General features: G+C 50.4%; 1 protein-coding gene across 4 annotated transcripts in view; it reads left to right on the forward strand.

Moving 5' to 3' along the window:
- SH3PXD2A (SH3 and PX domains 2A) overlaps positions 1-22,895 on the forward strand; it is a 224,724-nt gene that overhangs the window by 51,430 nt on the left and 150,399 nt on the right. The window contains exon 1 of one of the 4 annotated variants that reach the window (XM_012770507.3): positions 5,915-6,556. The exons of the other annotated variants lie outside the window; for them this stretch is intronic. Within the exon in view, the coding sequence (XP_012625961.1) occupies positions 6,524-6,556 (33 nt within the window). The 5' untranslated portion in view covers positions 5,915-6,523. Of the gene's footprint in view, positions 1-5,914; positions 6,557-22,895 lie in introns of those variants that run through there. 4 annotated transcript variants of the gene reach the window in all.

Genomic DNA, 22,895 nt, shown 5'->3' on the forward strand with positions numbered 1-22,895 from the left:
TCCCTCCCTCCCTCCCTCCCTCCCTCCCTCCCTCCCTCCCTCCCTCCCTCCCTTCCTTCCTTCCCCTACCCATCCATCCAGTCTTAAGTGTCTGCCTTCCGCGCCCCAGGCAGAATGCCAGCTCGGGGGATGGACTGGTGATCCAAAGCAGATCTGGTTCCTGCCTTTATGGATCTTACAGCTTAGTGAGGGAAGACAGATTTTAGTTTTTTAAAAAAAGACCAAACAGTATTATTTTATACTATTCCAGATGTTACAAAGAAAGGTGCTATGGACATATTATAGGGAAACTTTATACTCTGGGATCAGGGCAGGCTTCCTGAAGAAGTGCGTTTTATCTGACAGATGAATGAGTTATTTTATCTTATTTTACTTTTGAGATCAGGGATTCTTTTGTGCTTCTGTGAAAGCAAAAGACTCTCTCCCCGGACAAATGCACGAATGCGTATCTACAATCTTAATAACTTTTTTGGTCATGACACTCCCCTAAAATCCATCAGGGAGTGCCAGGATAAGCCCCTCTCCTCTGCCCTAGCCCCTTTTCTGTCACCATATCTTTTGCCTTCAGACCCGGTGGTTCTGCCTCCGCCGCACATGGGGGGCTGCACGCTGAACCCACCCCTCTCCCTGCCCACGCGGAAGCCCAGGCATGGAGGCTTTAGACCCCTGCTGTCCAATGTGGTAGCCACTGGCCACATGTGGCTATAATTTAAATGAAATTAAATTTTTAAAATTTATTTTTAAAAAATTTAAATTAAATGTTTAGGTCCTTAGTCACACTTGCTACATTGCGTGCACTCAGTAGCCACAGTGGCAGGTTCTATTGTACTGTGCCAGTTTAGACCGTCCAGAACACACTACAGGCTTGACCTGGCTTTCTGCCCACCCCAGACTGCTCTGCCACCTCCCAGGCCCTCCCCAGGTTGCCCCCGAAGTCGTGCAGGGCGCCAGCAAGAAGAGGGAGACTGTGCTCCTGTGTCATGTGCCCCGTGCATAGAGCATTCAGTTCAGCCGTGATTCCAAACACCTCTTCTAGAAACCAGGTCAGTTTCCAGAGAGGGCTTCTGAGAGCACTTCCTCAAGTGAGGAAGAGGGAAGAAAAGAGGTTCTTGGTCTCCAAGTGGAAATTAGCTTCTTCTAAAAATAACTCGCCACTCAGCCCTATCTACCCAGAGAAGGGACCTGTCCCAGAGGGAGCTGACCAGGACAAGGCTTAGCGTTAAGCCCCGTTTGGTTATAAAGGGCCTGTGTTGCTTGGAGTTGTGACAGGGGCTGCAGATGCCTTTTAAGTTGCCTTCTCACTGGCAGCTGGACCCCATTTCCAGCCCCTGTTGATCTGGCACGGGTCCTCCACTGCTAAGTGTCTCGCCCATGGCCTGGTCCCACCGAGGGGGGACCGGAAGGCTCCATCGAGGGTTGTTTCACAACTGCCTTACAAGGCGCTGGGCTGCAGTAATTGCTCTGCAAACATTGGCTCCCCGGGGCTGCTGGTGCTTTAGTCTGAACTCTGGCCAGCTGGAGCACAGGGTCAATATTTGATCAGAGCCGGGAGAGGCCCTTTAGCTTCCCCCGCACCTCTTGGAAGATAGAGTTAAGAGGGTTGTTCGGGTTTGCTCATTTGCTCTAAAGGACTTAACCTATTTTGAATAACTTTTATCTCTCTTCCTTATTCATCTCTCTAGACTCTCTACCCACGTACCCCACGCCAGGGTCACACTTACTCTCCAGCTCTCAAATAGCCCGGCTAATGATGGGTGCACAAAACTATAGTCCCTGAATCATTAATAACTGGCCTTGGAATGGAAGTGGGTGTGGGTGTGTTATGATGTCATTTATGGAGCTATAGAGGATCATTGCATGTTTAGAGTCAGAGGAGTTCTTATTCCGAGTCCTTCACTTAGTAGCTGAAAAACCGTGTTGAATTTTTCATTCATTAAACTTCTATGAGCCTTAATTTGGTTTGATGTCCAGAGTGAGCCTCAGCTGGGTCAAACTGGCATGATCCTGGTGTCTGCCTGGGATCAACCTGAGAGCAGAAAACCGGGGGAAATGTCTCTCCTACAGGCACTTTGCCTTTCAATCATCGAGGGAATTTGTTCGAGATCACTGACCCTAGCGGCCGGGGGCCGAAGCCTGGGGAAGCAACCTGCCAAGTTCTAATAATGATTTTGTACCAAGTTCTAATAAGGATTCCAGAGAGTTCCGGCACCCTCTGCACGGGCAAGGCAATGCCAGCTTCAGCAGTGCAGTGAGCTGTGTGGGTCTTTGTGATCGCTCACACACCCTCGACAGAGGAGAACGTCGGCCTCGGCTGCGGTCGTCACCAGTCACAGGCAGGCACGGAGAGCCTCGTGATGTTTGTCTTGGCAAAAATGGGAAACAACCTAAATGACAGTCCGCGGAGGGTTGCTGAGAAAACTGTGATATTCTCATACCACTTAGTGCAATAGAATAAACGAGACTGGTCTCAATTCCGTGGATGGATCTCTAAGAAATGTTAATGAACGATGCAAATTTCAAAACAATAGTTACAGTATGCTAGCAATTATACAAAAAAAAAAAAAAATCCCAACAACAACAAGGTATATCTTTTACAGGTACATATACCGTATATGTATGTATATATTTGTAAAAGATCTAGAAGGCTGTAGCCCAGATTGATAGCAGAGTTCTCTCTAGATAGGGGTTAGGGACATCACTGGGAGGAGGGGTTGATCAAAAGGGAACCTTAGCCTTATCTGTAATGTTTTACTTTTTTAAATGGAAAAGTGCATTCATATGTTATTTGCAACATTAATATTTAATAATTAAAGAGATGCCTCTGGAGGGGTGGCGAAAGTGGGAAGTCTAAAATAAAATATGTCCTCATGGTTCTGATGGCATAATAGGACAGAAAACACAAGTTAAAATAATAGATATTAAGAGCATATATATAACAAGAGAAAGAAAATGAAAATAATTATTAAAATCACATTACCTCATATTTCCTGGACCACCATTCTAGATCATTCCTGTGGAATGTAAACTGGTTAGATCCCATTACAGTCAACCCCAGGGACCGTCCAAATTATCTTGCCAAACTGGAATCTTGTATTGAAATGTTACTCAAAATCCATGAATTATGTACTGGGGCAAGAAGCACTCGGGCAGCGGTTCTTGATGTTCTTAGTATGGTTTGTCGTGACAGAGTCTTACTAAGAGTTGCGTGGTGGAGCGTGGTGGTTAAGGGCATGCGCTCCAGGGCCAGAGTGGTTGGCTTCCAGGACCAGCTCTAGCAGTTACTAACTGTATAAGCCTTGATGAGTTATTTAACCTCTCTACGCCTCAGTTTTCTCATCCGTACAATGGGGTTAGTAATAATACCTGCCTCATAGGGTAACAGTAGAAATAGAATGAAACAAACCCTGTAGAGAAAGCCCTTAGAATAGTGACAAACACAGATTCTAGACAAGGAAGCTAAAATGTCACCAGTTAGGCCCTCAGAAACTTCAAGAGAAAATAGCTAGGGATCCCCACTCCATCTGGAGACGGAGGTTTCTCCCTGTGCCCCATTAATTTAGACTTCACTTTCACCAAATGGCTCAGTCTGTCCCCAGGCAGGAGAGGCAGATGGTGGTGGTAAGAGTTTCCTAGATAAATGCTTTTCACCTGCAAAGTTTAATTACAAACTCACTTCGCTCCCAGCACTGAGGTTAGGAAAACACTGCTTTTTGAAAAGTAGCTATTGGTTGACAGCTTCTCCTTGCTCTTGGAAAGAGGCATCTTTGGGGTTCCTGATGGAACACAGCAGAAGTCCAGGCGGGCCCTGTGGGGCTTCCACTGGCTCCTGGGAATTACGGGGCTGGCTCCCTTCCTCCTGGGAGCTGGCTCAGCTGTTCCCACTCATCTTGCCCTATGGCCTGAGGGTGAAGTCCAGCTTCCTTCGGTCTCTCCTGAGCTCCCCTCTGGCAGGTCCGGGTAGGGGTGGGGGTGGGAGCAGTGGAGTGTTGTGGAGGGAGGGTCTGGGTGAGATGGTACCTCACGGCAAGCTCTGTATGGGAAAACCTCTTACCACTGAGTTTTAACCCTGGGGTTACCTGGTGTCTGGCTGGAGGGCATTGGGAAAAGTTGGCTTTATTTTTTCCCTTCGAAGCAGATGGAGTTTACTACTTCTTGTGCAGCTGCCTAGCCCCATGGGTTTAGGAGGACCCTTGTGTTTGTGAGGCCTCTCGGGACCTGGCTCCGATCAGATGGAGAGAGGTGGGGGGAGGAGGGCAGTGGCAGCAAGGACAGGGTGTCTGGGGGAGGCCTCTGCACATCTGTGCATGAAAGGCAATAAGACCCAGAGGGCTGAGCTCGGGCCCCAAGAACCACCACACCGGGGTCTGCCATCAGGAGAACTTTCTACCCAGGCAGAGCCTGTGGATACACAGGGCAGAGGAACCTGCCTGAATCTCTGAAGCTGCCCACGATTGTTGGACATGCACCGTGCTACAGGTACACTTGGGAAATCCATCTTCTACACAGACGCATACTCAGTCTGTGCACACCTTTTGAGATAGCTGTGTGCATTTGATCCAGGCATGTGTCTCTTGGGCCCAGGGAATTCAGCCATATCCTGTTCCTAATGGACATAAGGCCCTGTCAGATCAGACCCTCCTTTGTGCACTGGGAAGTCAGAAGCCATCTCTGTCCTTTGTTGGTCCTCTAGCCTCTCCCCGGGGTCAAGGTGGGATGTTCACACGGTGGGGGAAGCTCCTTTGTGGACTGGGGAGAGTCGTAAGAGAAGCTGGAATGTCTGCGGAGTAGTAAACCTGTTCACTGGCTCTAACCCTCCAGGCACAGTCTTGTGAGTGTGGGCACTGGGTCTTTGGGAGGGCTGCCTGTTCCCAGCTGGACTGATGAGAATGTCCTTTTCAGGGGAGAAATCAGCTGTGTGCGAATATGACAGTGTGGGAGGTACATGCTTGTCAACTGATGTTAGCCATGTCCACTGGGGAATTGTGAGTGGGACTGAAAACTTTTCAACCAGAAGGCCTTAGAGATCATCTAGCACTGTGGTCCCCAACCCCCAGGCCGTGGCCCCCTACTGATCCATGGCCTGTTACAAAATAGGCCCGTGCATAATGGCCTGAGCTCCATACCACCCGCCTCCACCCATGACACCCCACCTCCCCACCCCCAGTCTGTGGAAAAATTGTTTTCCATGAAACCAGTCCCTGGTGCCAAAAAGGTTGGGGACCACTGATCTAGCAGGATGGTAAGTATCTGGCACTCATGTTGCCATTTTCCAGTCCTACCCACAGCAGACATCATTAATTGATCATGGCACTCTCCCATTCTGTGCCTTTGGCAGACACTGGTAATCGATCACGAGCCCAAACAAGGTCTCAGATTCTTTCTAAAAACAAAACCAGATATTTTTAGGAAGTCACTGCCTATCAGTTGGCAATGGCACCTTGAGGAGAAACTAATCGGCCACCCTCTGATCTTACTTATTTCAATTATTTGACAGATGAAGAAAGGAGACCCCAAGAGGGGAAGTGATTTGTCCAAAATCACAGGACCAACAAGTGACAGCAGGACTAGAACTCAGGTGCTTTAGCTTCTAGTTTATTCCAGTCTGGGATTCTAGCCTCCCATCCAGAAGTCCTCTCTCTGTGTTTGGCTGAGGAGGGCAGGAAGCTTCTGTCGCATCACCGAGAGAGCTCCCGGCGGGAGGGGTAGGGCCGGTTACCCTCCCTGGAGAGAAGTCGCCTATACAGAGCATACGACTTCTCTCTAGTTCCCCCAAGGGTTGGTGGCAGCTCCCTCACAGGCTTGGTGGCTTTCTGGAGCTCTGCCCACACCTCCTGCCCACTGCCACCCTCCTTTCTTGTTTTTTTTTTTTTTTTTTTTTGAGACAGAGTCTCGCTTTGTTGTCCAGGCTAGAGTGAGTGCCGTGGCGTCAGCCTAGCTCACAGCAACCTCAAACTCCTGGGCTCCAGTGATCCTTCTGCCTCAGCCTCCCGGGTAGCTGGGACTACAGGCATGCGCCACCATGCCCGGCTAATTTTTTATATATATATATATCAGTTGGCCAATTAATTTCTTTCTATTTATAGTAGAGACGGGGTCTCGCTCTTGCTCAGGCTGGTTTTGAACTCCTGATCTTGAGCAATCCGCCCGCCTCGGCCTCCCAAGAGCTAGGATTACAGGCGTGAGCCACAGCGCCCGGCCCCTCCTTTCTTGTTGAACAATAAACCCCAGCTCTGCCAGGGGCAGCGTCTGAGTCAGCTCACACCACCTGCATGACTGCCCGGAGCTGCATGCCTTGTTTTCCCGGGTGTTAGGTGTCATGTCAGGGTGTGTTTGGGAGTCAGCTCAGGGAGGCCTTGGCATGCAGTTGCTGCCTCTGCCACCTCCTACAGTCCTGGGCCCAAAGGTCTGACCTAGAAAACTCAGCTGCGGCCCCATCAGGCCCCCTTCTCCCCCCTTGCGATAACCGACGGGAAAGTTGGCTGGAAAGTGTGCAGGGGGACAGTGCCCCCCTCCAAACTGGAGAATGAAGGGAAGGAAGATCTTTGGTGGTGGCCAGGTGAGTGGTGTGTGTGCGTGTGTGTGTGTGTGTGTGTGTGTGTGTGTGCTGTGTGAAGCTTCAGCCATGACCGAGTCACTCTCTTCCTGCCGGAGTTTCAAATCAATCGTGGCACTTCTGAATGGGTGCCAGCTATGTGCCTGGCACCATGGGTGGTACTGGAGACCCTGAGGGGTTGTCCTGGATGGAAGGCCAGGGTGACCGCCGTGGCCTTTGAGGGAGCCGTCAGCTGGTGGAGGCATCGGGGCAGAATGCACTGAGTGGGTGTTGCCACAGTAAGCGAGTGGTCCAGGGTGTAGACCACCCTCACCAGGCCTGCATGCCATGGCATCCCATCTGGGGCCTGGAGGTCTCAGCATCCTGGTCCTTCCTCCCTCCTACCCCACCCTCCCTGAGGTTTTGCTCTTGACTCTTATGGAACCAGGCATGTGGGACAGTCAGGGTGTGCTATGGGAATCTAGTCGTGGCCTTTCTTGAGGGAAGACAGACATTGTTCCTCCCAGAGGTGATCTGCCTGGAGACATCAGCTGCATCACTTCCCATCGTGGGCAACCTGCCCGCCCGCGCTGGACCTCAGCTCCCAGATGATTTTAGGAGCTGCCATCCGTGGGTCTCAGGGACGCTGGTTCAGATCAGACCATTGCAGGAGTCATTGGAGTATTGGAGCTCTTTCCTTTATATCCTCAATTTAGCTGCAGCCAAGGAAAAAAGATTTTAGATCCCCCGGATACCTCCACAGAGGGATGACATCAGCCTCTCCAGAAGGGCTTGTGGGGTTCCCGGTGCCAAGTTCCCAACTTTCCAAGTGGGGCAGAATCTCGCAGAGATGGAAAGCTAGGGCTGTGTTACCACGCAGACTTACTTGGGTTTGTGCCTCGGCCCCACCCCTTATCAGCTGTGTGCGTCTGGGCCATTATCTAACCTCGGAGGGAGTCCCCACCTTCTCATCTGCAAATTGGCTCTAATTGCAGAACCTGTCTCGTGGATTTGTGAGATTTTAAGGAGATAAGGTAGGAAAGCTTGACCATGGAGCCTGGGGCGGCTGTGGGCATTATTATTACGAGATCATTGCTGCTGCCTCTGGCCCCCTGGAGAAGGGAAGGGGCTCCAGGTTCCTCCCTGTGAGCACAGTGTCTGTCCAGCCTGGACCAGGAGAACATTTTTCTCAGCTACAAAAGGGTCGTGGGCACCTCCAAGCTGCAGGAAATCAATCCTCCAGGCCGGCCAGGAGACAGTCCCCAAAGCCAGCCAGGGTTTGGCTCCATCTGCTAATTCAGAGCCTTTATCTGCTGCTCCGCAGGACGAAGTGGCCAGTTCAGCCGTGTGGGAACTCTGAGCTCAGTGCTGGCTGGGGGGCTGGGGAAGAGGCAAGGAATGGGGGTGGTCGCCGGGGCTAAATGGACAACATTCAGATGTACCTTTAAAAAAACAAACCAAACAGGAAGCGTGAGGCTGGTGTTTGGGCAAGAGTTGAGATGCTGGCAGAGGGTTGTTGAGGTGTGACAAGCCAGCCTTTCTTCCCGCCGAGACAGTGCGGGCTGCGTCTCCGAGGGCAGCCCTGGTGAAGGCCGGCCTGTTGCACTGCCCCAGGAGCCAGGCTCGTGTTGCCCCGGGTTCCCAGGGCTTCGCTCAGTCCTGGAACCTTCCCAGGAGGAATCCTGTACCTACCTCCCAGCGCACCTGCCCCTCCCTCCATCCCACACTGCGGTGAGGTGGGGACCACAACAGAAGAGGCCGGGCAAAGAAATTTGCCAAAGTGTTAAGAAAATTGTATAGGAGGACTCAAAAATGTGAGGTTCTATCCATTGCTCTATATAATTTTTGGTGCATATTGGGAAAAGACTTCCACTGCCTGAGTCTGGCAGTTGGGACACTTTGGGCTAGTCTGGAACACCTGAGTCTCTTGGCTGGGGGGTTACATTCAGGCTAAGGGAGGGTGGACCCACGGGGGCCTGTGCCCTGGCGGGGTATCCGAATCACCATGAGCTGGATTGAAAACGCATGCAGCCCCCTCTCCTCCCAGCCTCCTGAATCTGTCTAGGGCTGGGCCCCTGTGCCTGGAGTTCCAACAGGCTTGAGAAGTGATTCTGATGCGAAGCCAGACTTGACTGTGAAGTCTTGAAGTGAGGAGACTCCTGGGCCCAGTGAGCTCCCTGTCCCGGCTGCAGATGTGCCTGCAGGTGGCCGTAGTCCTGCCTTGTCCAGGCTACTTCTGCACATCTGGGCCCAGGCCTGGGAGGCCAAGGGCTTCCCTCACTTCTGCGCTCTCTGTTCAGCTCAGGAAGGGCCAGAAAGAAGGAAAGAGCCCAGGACAGACCTTGACTTGTTCCCCCAAGGCAGGGGAGGGTGAGGAACAGGGGCCCTGAGACTGGCGGGAATTCTCTGTAATGTGACTTTTTTTTTTTTTTTAAAGAGTGCCCTGGCGTCAGCCTCAGCCTCCCGAGTAGCTGGCACTACAGGCGTGCGCCACCATGCCCGGTTAATTTTTTCTATATATATTAGTTAGCCAATTAATTTATTTCTATTTATAGTAGAGATGGGGTCTCGGTCTTGCTCAGGCTGGTTTCAAACTCCTGACCTCGAGCAATGCGCCCGCCTCGGCCTCCCAGAGTGCCAGGATTACAGGCATGAGCCACCGCGCAGGGCCTCTGTAATGTGACTTGTGTTAGCACGTGCTTTGCGTCAGGCGCTGTCCTGGGCCCTTTCCATCATTGTTACCTCTGGACTGCTCACAGCCCACCCTCTGGTGACGGGCAGGCACCCCCACTCTCCCCCATTTTTTGAGGGATGAGGGTACTGAGGTCACATAAGGATCTCAAGGTCACACAACAGAAAGGTGGAGGAGCCAGATTCAGGCCTGGGATTCTGGCTCCAGAATTCACATGCTAAACCCTCCTCTCTGCTGCCCCGACCTGGGCCAGAGCTGGCCTGGAGCCCCATGCCACCGATAGGAGAGGGGTCCTTGTCCTCCCTTGCTGGGAAGGCGAGACTGGCTAGCCTCTTCAGGTGGGCACTGCCCGAGCTGGACGGGGTTTAAGCTGGGCAGCTCCTGCTGGCTCTTCCCCCTTCCTCCCCTTCTCTGGCTGGACAGAGGGTGTCCCTGGGCTCATCTGTCTGTTCCATTGCCTAATCCCTCCCCACCCCATGGTGTCCCTCTAAGGCCACACCTGCCCCGCTGCTGTTCCTGCTAGAAATAGCTGCACAGTGGGTATTTGCCCAGGAAAAGGAGTGGCTCTTGTAGGGTCAGGCTGGCCCCAAAATACCCCACCAGCTGTCAGTGATCTGGGTCAGGTAGGCATCGGGAACAGGTTTGGGGCAGGGTTTTGCTCTCCCTTGAATATCTTCTCTGAGTGATTGGTAGTTCGAGCTGGTCCAACTCATTGCTTTCAGCTGGGGGCAGGGGAGCGAGCACCTGCTATGGGCAAGTCACTGTGTTCAGGGTGAGGCCGAGGGGGTGGAGACAGATGGAATAGGAGCTGACCTGCTGGCTGATTCCTTGTCCAAGTGGACGTGCCTAGTAGCCTGACCCTTCTGGGTGTCTGTGTGTAAGTCACACACGTGCCTTCACCCTAGCGTGTTCCAAACCCAGCCGCTGCCTGGACCCCTCCCCACATTGTCCCTCCACCCTCCTTCTCCCTCTGTCGCTGCACCCTCTTCCTCCCTCACAGACCCGTCCTCCTGACCGCCCCTGCGCCCCAGCATTCCCAGCAGGACCCCCTGCTCTAGCGGCACTGCCGCCAGTCAGCTCTGCTTCTCCAGTGTTTATTTTTAATTATGAAAGTTTTCAATCCTACAGAAAATAATATAATAGGCATCAGTGGACCTCTCGCCCAGATGTAACAAATGTTAATATTTTGCCACATTTGCTTCAGAGACTTTAAAAATAAATAAAATAAAATGGTGCAGGTGTCTGATAAAGGCTAAATTCCCTCTCCCCTGCCTGTGTAGGGGGTGCTGGGACATTTCCCGAGGTGGACTGGAGGTGCCTCTATGTCTGGAGAAGGGCCGGGGTCCAGGTAGGCTGAGAAGGCACTCCAGACAGGGGGTCTGCAGGAGTAAGGGGTTGCGGGGCCAGGGGTGGTGTGGGGGGCGTCTTGAGCATGTGCAGAAGTGGGGTGGTGGGTCGGGTGGGCAGAACCACTTCGAGGATGCACAGAGGCCAGTGTGAGCGCTGCTTTGGTGGCCTCTGGGGTCTGGATTCCTGATGGGCCTGCACGCAGGTGCCCCTGCGATCCCTGAGCAGCCAGCACCTGCTCTCGTACTTCCTCCTCCTGCACCTCGTCTCTGCGGGCGGCTGCCCCTGTTTGAGAGGAACGCACCACCTGGGTCAGCTGCCAGCGGAGAAGCGACCCACAGCTGGGCACCACTGTGGGCTGGAAGACAGCAAGCTCTGCGGAGGGGTTTGTCCTGCTGCATTTCCCAGTTCCCTGGCAGGAGGCAAGTCCCCACCCCCACCGCCAGGAAACCTCGTTAATTGGAGCTGGCGGCAGAGCTGGAAGCCGGGCTGGCGGTGGGTGCGAGCCTCGCCGCGTGGGCTGCTTTACCAGGCTTCCCCTGGCAACTCTGCCTGTGCTTTGTCTTCGGGGAGTTTTCTCTCCTTCCATCTGGGCTCCACCTGTCCTCCCCTCTGCCCAGTGTGAACAAACACTAGGAAGCCCTTCCGAGTCCAGAAAGAAGTTACAGGAGAAGACTCTGAGCGGAAGCCGTCAAAGCCGCGGATGCCAGCTTCGAAGCCTGCAGACCTGTCGTGGGCACACGGGCTGCCTGGGTCAGCTGTTACGAGCTCCTGAGGTGCCAAAGGACGTTTGAACCCCAAACCTGGCCAGTCGCATCTCATATCCAGGCCAACAGCAAGCCGGCTCATCCTCTCAGACCCCCTCTGTTCTTTGAGGACCAGGCACAGTACTGCCTCAGGGCCTTGCCTTTGCTGGTCCCTCTGCCGCAACCCCCTCTCCCAGGTCTTCTAGCAGCTGACTCCTGCACACATGGCACCTCTCGGGAACCGAAAGCTGCCCATTGTCTCTTTGTCACATTCTATTGTCTTGAAGACACTTATCACAGTCGATCATTATCTTATTAGTGCTTCCTTGTTTGCTGTCTCATCCCCTCCTCCTTCCCTCTCTCCCCAGAATCTCACCTTTAGAAGAGCAGGACCCTGCCTGCTCAATAGCTTGTTTTTCCAGTGCCCAGAACGGTGCCTGCCACATATTGGGTGCTTGGGAAACCACTGGCAAATGACTGCGTGGCCAGCTGGCGCTGAGTGCAAGGTAGAGGTGGGCAAGGCCTGGCCCTGCCGTCCTCCTCCTCCACTCTAATGGCAAGTTCTGTAAGCTCCCACTCCTGCATGCCCGTCTTTGCCTACAGGCTGGATTTGCCGTTGGGATTCACTGTTCTCAGGTTTTAGTGTGTGCATGAACTACTTAGCAGTCTTGCCAAAGTACAGATTCTGATTCGGCAGGTCTGCCTGGGCTTGAGCTTTTGCATTTCCTTCAAGCTCTTGGATGATGTCCATGCCGCTATTCTTCCTTGAGTAGGAAAGGCATAGAATGTCAGAAAGATAAATTCGAAGTCCCTGTTCTCCATGCCTCTTTGATTCTTCTTCCCGTCCGAGTGTGATCTCTCTCCTATAGCCCTTTCTCCTCATAGCCCTCTGTGACCACAGGGGACTGGACCTGGTGAATTTGGGCTCTTCGTGGGGAGCACTGTTCCAGCACTTCCCAGAGCTGCCTGGGGGTGGTGCGTGCTGCCTCAGAGGGGTGACGGGTTCCCGTAGCTTCATTTGTCATGTGTCAGGCATGTTGATACCTGTGTGGGGAGGAGGAGGCCCCTCCCTACAATTCAACTTTGTGTCCCCGTGTGCTTTCTACAAACTTGTGAAACCAGGATCTCCAGTTGTGGCTCATTAACCTATGGGGACTTTTAAAGGTCATCTGGCAAGTCCTCCACCCTTCTCAGTCCTTCCTGGGGAAAGCAGGCCGTTCTAACTGCTATTCATGTGGCTTGGTAGACGAGGCTGTGGGAGGGGAGTGGGGGTTTGGCCCAGGCACTAGTTCAGTCATGTATGGAACGTCATGCCTGACTCGATTGGATCCAAGGATAGAGCCCTTAAGAGGGTTCTGCATTTTACATTGTCTTTCCTTTTTCAGATGCTTCACCAGACCATAACTGAGCTTCTTTATGTTGGTTAGGATGGGCTAACTGCTGTGTAACAAACTCTCATTGGCTCAACATAGTCAAGGCTTATTTTCTGTTCATTTCCCAGACCAAAACAGGTAGTCATTCAGGAATTCAGACTCAGGCTCTGCTCCAGGCAGTCATTCAGGAACTCAGACTCTTCCATCTGGTGACCCCATCCTGCAAGGATTTCTGTATCCATGTGTTAGGCAGGGAAGAGAGAATGTAGAGGATTGCAGGGAGATTACATGGGTTATGCCCAGTTTCCATTGGTCAGGATTTCATCACATGACTATAGCTCCCAGCAAGGGAGGCTGGGAAATGTAGTCATGAGTGCAGCGAGGTATTGAACACCCTGATGGACAGTGGGAATATCAAGGCACTGACATTGCTTCCAAGAAGCTCACAGGCTTTTTCAGGGAAACAGGTGCCTAAGTAACTAACAACAACACAGTGTGGTAAGTGTCGTTCTAGAAGTGTGGCCAGTCTGCAGAAGCAAGGTAGAGGAGGGAGCTGCGGAACAGCGTGTCACACCTAGGGAGGACTGCAGGCAGGCCGTGCGGTGTGTGGGGACGTGCAAGGGCGGCAGGGCGTGTGACTGGAGAGGTCAGCTGGGCATAGGTCATGAATAGGCTGATGTCCTGTGGGCGGCAGAGCCAACAAAGGGCATGAAGCTGGAGATGAAACCATCAGCTGGGAGTAAGTTGCGGCCACACCGGAGACTGCTATGTACTTAGCCTCTCTCCAGGGAGGTTTCACGTGTGCTTTGGTCACTTATGCAGTGAAGTTTCTAACAGAGGAGGAAGGGGTGGCAGTAGAGAAGTGACTCATTGAGTCACCTGGTGCAGACAGTGCTCCTGGCCGGAATGTGCTGGGCCTGCTTGGACCCTGTGCCGCTTGGGGTCCACTTGGTGGCACAGGGTCTCCATGGCGGTTTTAGTGTCTTTGAAGAAGCCTTCAGCGCCCTTTCCTGAGTTCTAGGATGGCCTGGAGACTGGCACTGATCCATAGCTGTAGAGCCACTCCCAGGCAAGGGACCAGCAGAGTCTTGGGAGGCAAGGGCTCAGTGTTGATCAGGGCAAGGCCAGGGGGGAGCTTGACTCTGCCTGCTCAGCCCCAGCCTTTTGCTTTAGCCTATTCTGTTATTTTTCCTTTTGCACAAGACTTTGGGGGCAGGGGGATCTGAGGCCTGCAAGTCCCTTGACCCATTTGGAATAAAAAAATGGGGACTGGAGACGCTTGGAGAAGGGAAGGAGGAAGGCAGGGATGTTGGGTTGCTGTTTGGGAGCTTCTGTCCAGGAGGCCTCTCAGGGGAGCACATTGGGGACCAGCTCTGGAATCTCATCGCCTGGAACCACAGCCTGGGCCTGGGACCACTGAGGGTTTGTTTTGGCCTCATCTCTGCCCCAAAGTGCTGTCTGTTTGTCTCAAACTTTGGTCTGAATTTGATTCTGTAGTGGCCAAAGAACTTGGGGCACCACAGTTCTAGGCCATTCTAGGAGGATGAGAAGATTCTAGAAAAACTTGGGCTGGGATTGTGGCTCAGCCAGAAAGAAAACGTTAAATCCTGTTATTCACCTTCCTTCCCTCTTCCCCCGCCTTCTTCAGGGCCTCTTGGTTTTAAAAAAAATTTTGGATGGTCCTTGAAGGTCTGTGTGGAAAAGTGTCCGGCAGCTTTGGGGGGAATTTGGAAAAGTTTTGAGGGGTCTCTGACAAGGCTAGGAGAAGGCGAGGTGGACACCCCCAGGAGGAAATGAGGTGACCACAGCCAGGACCCTGCCTGAAAACACCCCGTTGGGGTGTTCTGTGTGGGGAACGTCACCGCCGACACCCTGGGCTGGCGCCAGGATTCCTCTGGCCGTCTGTCCCACGCACAGATGTTTCTCTCCCCACTCTCCATCCTGTGCACGGGCCAGATGTATCTTCCTGCAGTTGCACTTTCACAGTGTGCTCCTCTGCCGAGCACCCTCCAGGGGCTCCCTGCTGCCCGGAGGAGGAAGTCCAAGTTCTTCCTCTCGGTCTCAGATGGTGCCTGCAGCCCTGCCCCACGCAGCCTCCCTGCCCCAGCACCAGGCTCCCCCTGTCCCAAGCACTTTCCTGGGCATAAAAGGGAGCGAAGCCAGCAAGCAGCTGTGGCTGGCACAGTGGGGTGTTAGGAGGAGACGGGGTGTGGCTCCAACTCCATAGTAGGAAGCCATGGCTTAGGCTGTGTGATTTCTGGGGAGGCTCTATTTGTTCTGCCTGGAGCCAGGCTCAGGGCTGGGTGAATTCAGAATCTCTGTTCTAGCACCCTTGGCCACTAGCTTTACAGATGATCAGCTACCCTGGCATCACGCCCTGCCCTCTTGGCCAAGGGGAGCTGGAGTCACACGAGTGATCTTGTGTTGGGACAAAGCTCAAGATCCTTAGGAAGTGAAAGGCTCTGAAGACCTTTCAGCCGTTGGCAGTGAGGGCTGAACAGCCCTGGCCGGTGGCCCTGAGCAGAAAGGGCTGGAGGAGTGCATCAGAGACGGGAAAATACCCTGTAGTCTCTCTACCTTAAAATTGGTGGCCCCTTTTATCAAGTACTTACAGTAAACCAAATATATTGTCTCATTTCATCTACACACATGGGGTGCCGCTTTTACTTACACCCACTGTACTGATGAGAAAACGGGGTCACAGGTTAAGTGACTTGGCTAAGATCATGTAGCTAGGAAAGAATAAGCTGGAATTCTGACTTCAGATCTCTACTAACTAGAATACTAATGATGGTAAAACAGTGCTCTGAGAGGCGACTGTTTCTGATGGCTTCCTCTGTGCCTGGCCTGTGTGAAAGTGATTTACATACTCATTTTCCCTTATCCGGCTCACCATCGGTCCCCAGGGAACAGGGGAAAAAAGGCTTGAAGACTTGACCCCATTTTACAGATGAGTAGACCGAGGCTCAAAGAAGTTAAGTAGGAATAATTGGGCCTGGCATTTGGCAGCACTTTCTCGTGTGTCTCCTCCTTGGATCTTCACAGCACCTGTGGCGACAGGCAGGGCAAGTATTTCACCATGAGGCCGCTGCTACCCTAGTTGCCCAAGATCTTGGCAGGCTGGATTGGAAGCCTCCTCTCTTGACTCCGGTCCAGTGCTCTGGCTCCTGCACAGAGGCCATGGGTCAGCAGTGGGGGTGCATGGAATGAGCCCACGGGGCTGGGCAGGGGGAGCATGGGTCGCCAGCCTGCGTAGGCACCATCAGACAGAGGCTTCCATGGCTTGAGGAGGTTCCCCTGGGATAGCGTCGCCCTGCACACCTTTGTCCTGTTCATTCTGCGAGCATCGGGCTCTTGGCCCAGGCCCCGCATGTTAAATGTCAGGTGCGTCCCGGCCAGCCCCGCGTGTGCGTGCAGTGAGCTGCTGGAAAGGCCAGAGGCCTCCTCCCCAAGCCGGGCCCACGCGCCCCAGCTGGGCGGCTCCCCTGGGGCCCCTAGATGCCCAGAGCCACGCCGGGCCTGGCCCAGACGCCTCCCAGCCCCATCAGCCCTCACGGTCTCCTGCTGCCTCCCTGACCTCAGGGCTGTAGTTTCCTAAGCACTTTCCCTGCCATGCGGGACGGGACGCAGCCTGGTATCTGACAAGAGTGACGATGACGGTGGCGATAATAACAGCTAATGCGTGTGGACTGATTAGTCAGTGCCGGGCTCGGTGCCGAGCACTTTACACATCATCTCATTTCATTCTCTCCCCCACCAACCGGCAGGGCCTGTGGCTGTCCCCATTTTACAGAGGAGGAAGCTGATGTGAATCCAGAGCTGCCTGGCTGCGTACCGTTTGTTATTATTATTCACATCTTCTAAGATGTCCTGCAGGCACCACTGTGAGTTCAGGGAGAGACTTTTGGTAGGGTATAGGCAGATAGATATTTAAAAGGGGAATAATTGTTTTGTTTTCATATGGGTTGGTATTACGGGTTGAGGTCTTGTATGTCCCTCCCAAAATTCATCTGTTCAAGTCTTAAATCTTTTTATCCTTTTTTTTTTTTTTGAGGCACAGTCTCACTTTGTTGCCCAGGCTAGAGTGAGTGTCGTGGCATCAGCCTAGCTCACAGCAACCTCAAACTCCTGGGCTCAAGCAATTCTGCTGCCTCAGCCTCCCGAGTAGCTGGGACTACAGGCACCATGCTCGGCTAATTTTTTGTATGTGTATTTTTAGTTGGCCAATTAATTTCTTTCTATTTTTAGTAGAGACGGGACCTCGCCCAGGGTGGTTTCGAACTCCTGACCTCGAGCAATCTGCCCACCTAGGCCTCCCAGAGTGCTAGGATTATAGGTGTGAGCCACTGCGCCCGGCCAGAATTCTTAAATCTTTAGTACCTCAGAATGTGACCCTCCCTGGAAATAGGGTTGTTGTTGATGTAAGATGTAAGATGAAATCATGCTGGAGCAGGGTGGGTCCCTCGTCCAGTGTGACTGGCGTCCCTGTCAAGAGGGGAACTCTAGACCCAGACACGCACGGGGAGAGCATCGTGTGGAAATGAAGGCAGCGATCAAGGTGGAGCTTCTGTGAAACAGGAATGCCAAAGGTGGCGTCCACCTCAGAAGCCAGGGCAGGGGCAGGGAGGAGGTTCTCCCTCGGAGGGAGCCAAGCCCCAGACTCCTGACCTTCAGAACTGTGCGACGATACACTTACGCCGTCTAGCCACTTACTTTGTGGTGCTTTGTTAGGGCGGCCCTGGCAAACTGATACAGGTAGAAGACAGACATGCACATACACACACACATGATACACTTATGATTTGGAGATAGAGGAGGGGCCACAAGCTAAGGAATATAGGTGGCCTCTAGAAGCTAAAAAAAAGTAAGGAAACAGACTCTCCCCTAGAGCTCTGGGAAGGAAACAGCTGTACTATCCCAGACCAGCCATGGTAGGCGGCAGTTTCATGGGTCTGTGTCATTATTGCAGCTGGCATCCGGGGCGTGCCCCTCACCAATCCCCTCTGAGAGGCTCCAACCACCAGCCCCCCGTCCTCGAGATGAGCTCTGGAAATGACTTCTCCATCCCGTCACAGTTCCGGTGATGTGTCAGGTGCCCTGTGGAGTGGCACATCGGGCTCTGCCCCCCTCCAGCCCTGGTGCCAACTGTGTGGTCACCCTCAAATCACTGGAATAAATGATCGAGGGCCTCCACCCTGGATCCCACCACTTTCTCTGACATGTGGCAGCGTTTCATGGAATTCACCCACCAGTCAGTCCACTCCACTCTGGCTGCTTCCTGGGGCAGTGCTCCAGCACGCTGCCAGGCCTTTGTGCTTGCCCTTCCGCCCTCTGCGATGCCTCGCTCCCTTTCCCCAGGCATTCTTGGTTTAAGGTCTGGCTCTAATGTCTCTTCTGAGAAGTCCGCTATGCTTACTCTAGCCACACTGATCTTGTCCTGTCCTAAACTCCCATTGCACGGCGTTTATACCTTCCAGCCAGTCAGCACTCACCTAATGCTACTAGGAAGATCCCTTGTGCCTGTGTGGGTGTCCCGGCTCCTAATCAGATCAGGACTTAACACTCCTACAAAATCCTGCTGCTATAGTGCATGGAGTATTGCAGGTAAAGGCTTAGCTGGGAAGGGATGTGAAGTAGGGAAGGCTTGCATGTTTTCCAGGAAATGGCCAAGGAAGGACTGTGGAACCTGGAGTGGGCTCCCTCTCAAAGCTGGGGTGTGTTCTGGCCCCCTGTGTCTTGGCTTCTCCATGGTGTTGACCCACATCCCAGCAATCAAATGCATCCAACGCAGGCAGCTCCTTGCCGGGGTGGAAGGGTCCTTTCTTCCTCTGTTTTTCTCTCTGGCTATTTCTTCAGGGATACCTGGAGTGACAAGTCTACTCCCTGAAGTGCTGTGGTGATTTTGACAGGAGAGTCTGTGTCCCCTTGTCCACCCATCCTCAACCTTGGCCCTGTCCTGGGAACTTTCTGAGCAGTCACCACACTGCCCTTTTCTGTTTACAGAACACACGCAACCCCGGCATCTTCTCTGGGTTCTCCTGTCTTCCCTGTGAGTAGCAGCATCTTCCACCTTGGCTAGACAGTCAACTGCAGTGGTTTTGGAGCCCAGGCTGCAGACTCATTTGCTCTGCCCAGTGCCCTGTGCTTGGCTGCGCCTGGGGTGACAAGGAGCAGGGGAGAATTTTCATGAATACTCCCCAGGCAGAGGTCGACATTGGCAAAATGTTTGATTTGTCTCAGCTGCCTCCTGCTCTAAGCCCCACCCTGTCTAGTACCTCTGTCCCTCTGTCCTCTCTGGACATGTCCTTGTTCTGCTGGCTGTCTATACCACAGAGCCTGGGGATCCCTCCCTCCCTCTCTTTCTCTCTCTCTCTCTCTCTCCCCCCCCCCACTCTCCCTCCCTCTGTCTCGCATTTCTTTCTCTCTTTTTGTTTTTAGTTTTTTTTATTGTGGTAAAATATACGAAACTTAAAATTTACCATCTTAACCTTTTTTTTTTTTTTTTTTTTTTTTTTTTTGAGACAGAGTCTCACTTTGTTGCCCGGGCTAGAGTGAGTGCCGTGGCGTCAGCCTAGCTCACAGCAACCTCAAACTCCTGGGCTCCAGTGATCCTTCTGCCTCAGCCTCCCGGGTAGCTGGGACTACAGGCATGCGCCACCATGCCCGGCTAATTTTTTTTTTTTTATATATATATCAGTTGGCCAATTAATTTCTTTCTATTTATAGTAGAGACGGGGTCTCGCTCAGGCTGGTTTTGAACTCCTGACCTTGAGCAATCCGCCCGCCTCGGCCTCCCAAGAGCTAGGATTACAGGCGTGAGCCACAGCGCCCGGCCCATCTTAACCTTTTTTAAGGGTCCAGTTCAGTGGTATTAAGTACATTCACGGTGTTGAGCAACCATCACTCTATGCTGCTCCAGAACTTTTTCATCTTATTTGCTCTTTTAAGGCCTCATGTCTTATACCTTCTAGGGGTTCATTTCTTTTTAACGAGGGTATGAGGATCCTTCAAAGTTCAAAGGTGTGCATCTCTTAAGGATTCTCTTTGATTTTGTACATAACTTCATACTGGTTGTGAATACTGACAGTTTTATGTCTTTTTTCCAAGTCTTTATGTCTCTCATTTCTTTGTGTTAGTACTCAGGGCAAGGATCATTAATATAATAATGGATAGAAGTAGGTGATAGTGGGCAGTGTATTGTTCCATTGTCTCATCATTGAGCATTATTTTGTATAGATAAACATTTTCAGATTATGAAAGTTTACCCCATTTCTTGTTGGCTAAATTTTTAAAAATCATAAATGGATGCTGAATTTTGTCAAATACTTTACATATATGAGAATGATCATATAGTTTTATCCTTTATTTCATACTATAGTAAATTACATTAATAGATCTAATGATGAGCCACTCTTGGGTGAACTTTAATTGAAATAGAACCCTATGGGTGAAATTTCCGAATTCTTTATTCCTTTCATTGAATTTATTCCTTTGGTCTGTGATAGTCAAGAGGCCAGGGTCTGGAGCAGATTGCCTGAGTTGGAATCTCAGTTCCACACTTTGCTAGTTTGGGCAAGTTATTTAACTTCTCTCTGTTTTGGTTTCTTTCTCTGGAAAATAGTATTAGCATCTACCTCAAACGGTTGATATGAGAATTAAGTGAGACGGGCTTTGTAACAATACTTAGTATAGCACCTACTCATTTATTGAGTAAGTTCTCAATAAATGTTATTTTACCATCAAACATTTATGTTTGAGTAACTACCTGACCCCTTTCACCATATTGGAAGTCCTATTTTATACCTGTTATCCTGACATACTTATTACTAGCCTCTCTTTCATTCTCAAACATTTCCCAGTTTGGATAAGAAAGCATTTGGCCACTTACTCATAGATAAAGGGACCTGTGTGTTGTGTTTATTTATTTGTATTCTGTTTCTATTCTCGAATACTGAGGACCTGGCTGGACTTAGTTCCTAACTGAGCATCCGTAATGTGGAACAGAATTGTGGTTGGAGTCAAGGTCGAGGTTCTTCAGGACCCTCAGGTATCACAATCCTTCCACCTTCTCCAAAGCCTATCAAATCCTGCTCTATCCATCCTATAGTCCTAAGATCATTTGCGAACCTCTAAATACAATATCTGTTTCCAGCTATGAGGGAATAACTGGTACCAAACTAGTGCGACTATGTAAGAAATTATAAAATCAGCTAAAATATCTGAGGCAAATATTTTCAAGCATTGAACAACAGGTAGAGAAAAATGATAATTTCCAAGGAAAAAGAAACTAACTATGAGAGCCCCAGCTCTCTGACTGTGGGTAATTTCCCTATGGCATTGCAGGGAGCCAGAGTCCCACTGAGCTAAAGGGCAATTTAAGCAGTTGGATTCTTTGAGACAAGGCACCTGAGAGGAATGAGTTACACAGAGAGGGGGACCTAGAAGCCAGTGTGGGGATTCCTCACAAGTTCTTGGCTCAGGGAAGAGCTACAAATGCACAGGGTACAACTATAAGAGGATTACCAGAGAGTAGAACAAAAATACTGTAGGTCAAGCAGTGCTGGGAGATGTTGGAGATCCAGCCCAGCTAATGTGGAGAGTCTTTGTTAACATCTCGTTAACACTCCAGGCATCTGGCTGAGACACCAGAAGGGCTGCCCTTTAGGAGCAAGGACCTAAGTAAGACACTAAAGTGAGGCCTACTGTAAACTCACCCTGACAAAACCTAAAAATAAATCCTAACAATATCCACAGAGAAGACAGAATTTGGAGGTTGAGTCACATCAAGTTAGAGGTACTTGGGAAATACCTTGGATTTTCCATAGATCTCACCTCTAAGAAAGCGTTAAAACATGCCTTTGATTACCTATTAATAGTAATTGAATTGGCTACTAGAACAAAAAGCAATACTTTTCAGAGGAAGATAACAGAATCCGGAGTGTCCACAACATATTATCTACAATGATCAATATATAATAAGTAGTTACTAGGTGGTCAAAGAAATAGGAAAATGTGATCTATAGGAATAAAAAAGCAGTCAGCAGAAACTAACCCAGAGGTAGCCCAGATGTTGAAAAGCAGTTAAAGAACTAAAGGAAATTATGTTTAAAGAATTAAAGGATTCTCTCAGCTTTAGAATAAAAGAGGAAAAAGCATACAATAAATAAATAAATAAAAGAATTAAAGGAAAATATGGATTTAATGAGCAAACAGATAGTAGAGAAATTGAAAGTATTAAAAAAAAAGAGTCAAGTGGAAATTTTGGTACTTATAGGTACCATAACTGAAATAAAAATTTCACTGGATGAGCTTACCAGCAGGTTGGAAATGGCAGAAGTGACACTGAATTTGAGTATAGATCATTAGAAATGATCCAATCTACATAATAGAAGAAAAAGAATGAAGAAAAATAAGCAGAGTCCCAGAAACATGTAGTATACAATATGCAGTCTTGTTACTTACATGTAATAATAGTCCTAGAAAAAGAAGAGAGTGAGAAAGAGGGGTAGAAAAAAATATTTCCAGAAAAAATGGCTGAAATTTTCCCAAATTTTATGAAAATTGTCAACTTATAGATCAAGAAGCCCAGTGAACCCCTAAAGAGGAAAAAATACAAGGAAAACCACTCCACAATACATTTAGAGTCAAATTGCTGGGGAAAAAACATAGTAGCAGTCTCCTTTTGCCTCAAAGACGTCATTTAATATTCCTTGCAATTTGGATCTGCTGGTAATTAATTCTTTCAGCTTTTATATACCTGAAAATGTCTTTGTTTTGTCTTTAGTTTTGAAAGATATTTTTGCTGGGTATAAGATTTGAAGTTAACAGTTTTGTTTTTTAAATTTTGGTACTTTAAAATTGTTGCTTCACTGTGTTCTCATTTGCATTATTTCCAGCAAGAAGTCTGCTATCGTCATTACTTTTGTTCTCTGCATGTAATATGTCTTTTTTCTTTTTTTTTTTTTTTTTTTTTTTTTTTTTTTTTTGCAATCACGCAAGAGGAGGTTTATTTTCTGGCTAGCCAGGGTCCAAGCCCCAGAGCACCAACGCAGTGGCCACTCTCGCAGGCAAGGACCAATATGTCTTTTTTCTATGGCTGCTTTTAAGATATTTCACTTTATTACTGATTTTGAATAATCTGCCTGTGATGTGCCTTGTTATGGTTTTCTTTATCTTTCTTGTGTTTAGAGTTAGTTGAGTTTTTG

Source organism: Microcebus murinus, chromosome 14 (assembly GCF_040939455.1).
Source record: "Microcebus murinus isolate Inina chromosome 14, M.murinus_Inina_mat1.0, whole genome shotgun sequence".
NCBI lineage: Eukaryota > Metazoa > Chordata > Mammalia > Primates > Cheirogaleidae > Microcebus > Microcebus murinus.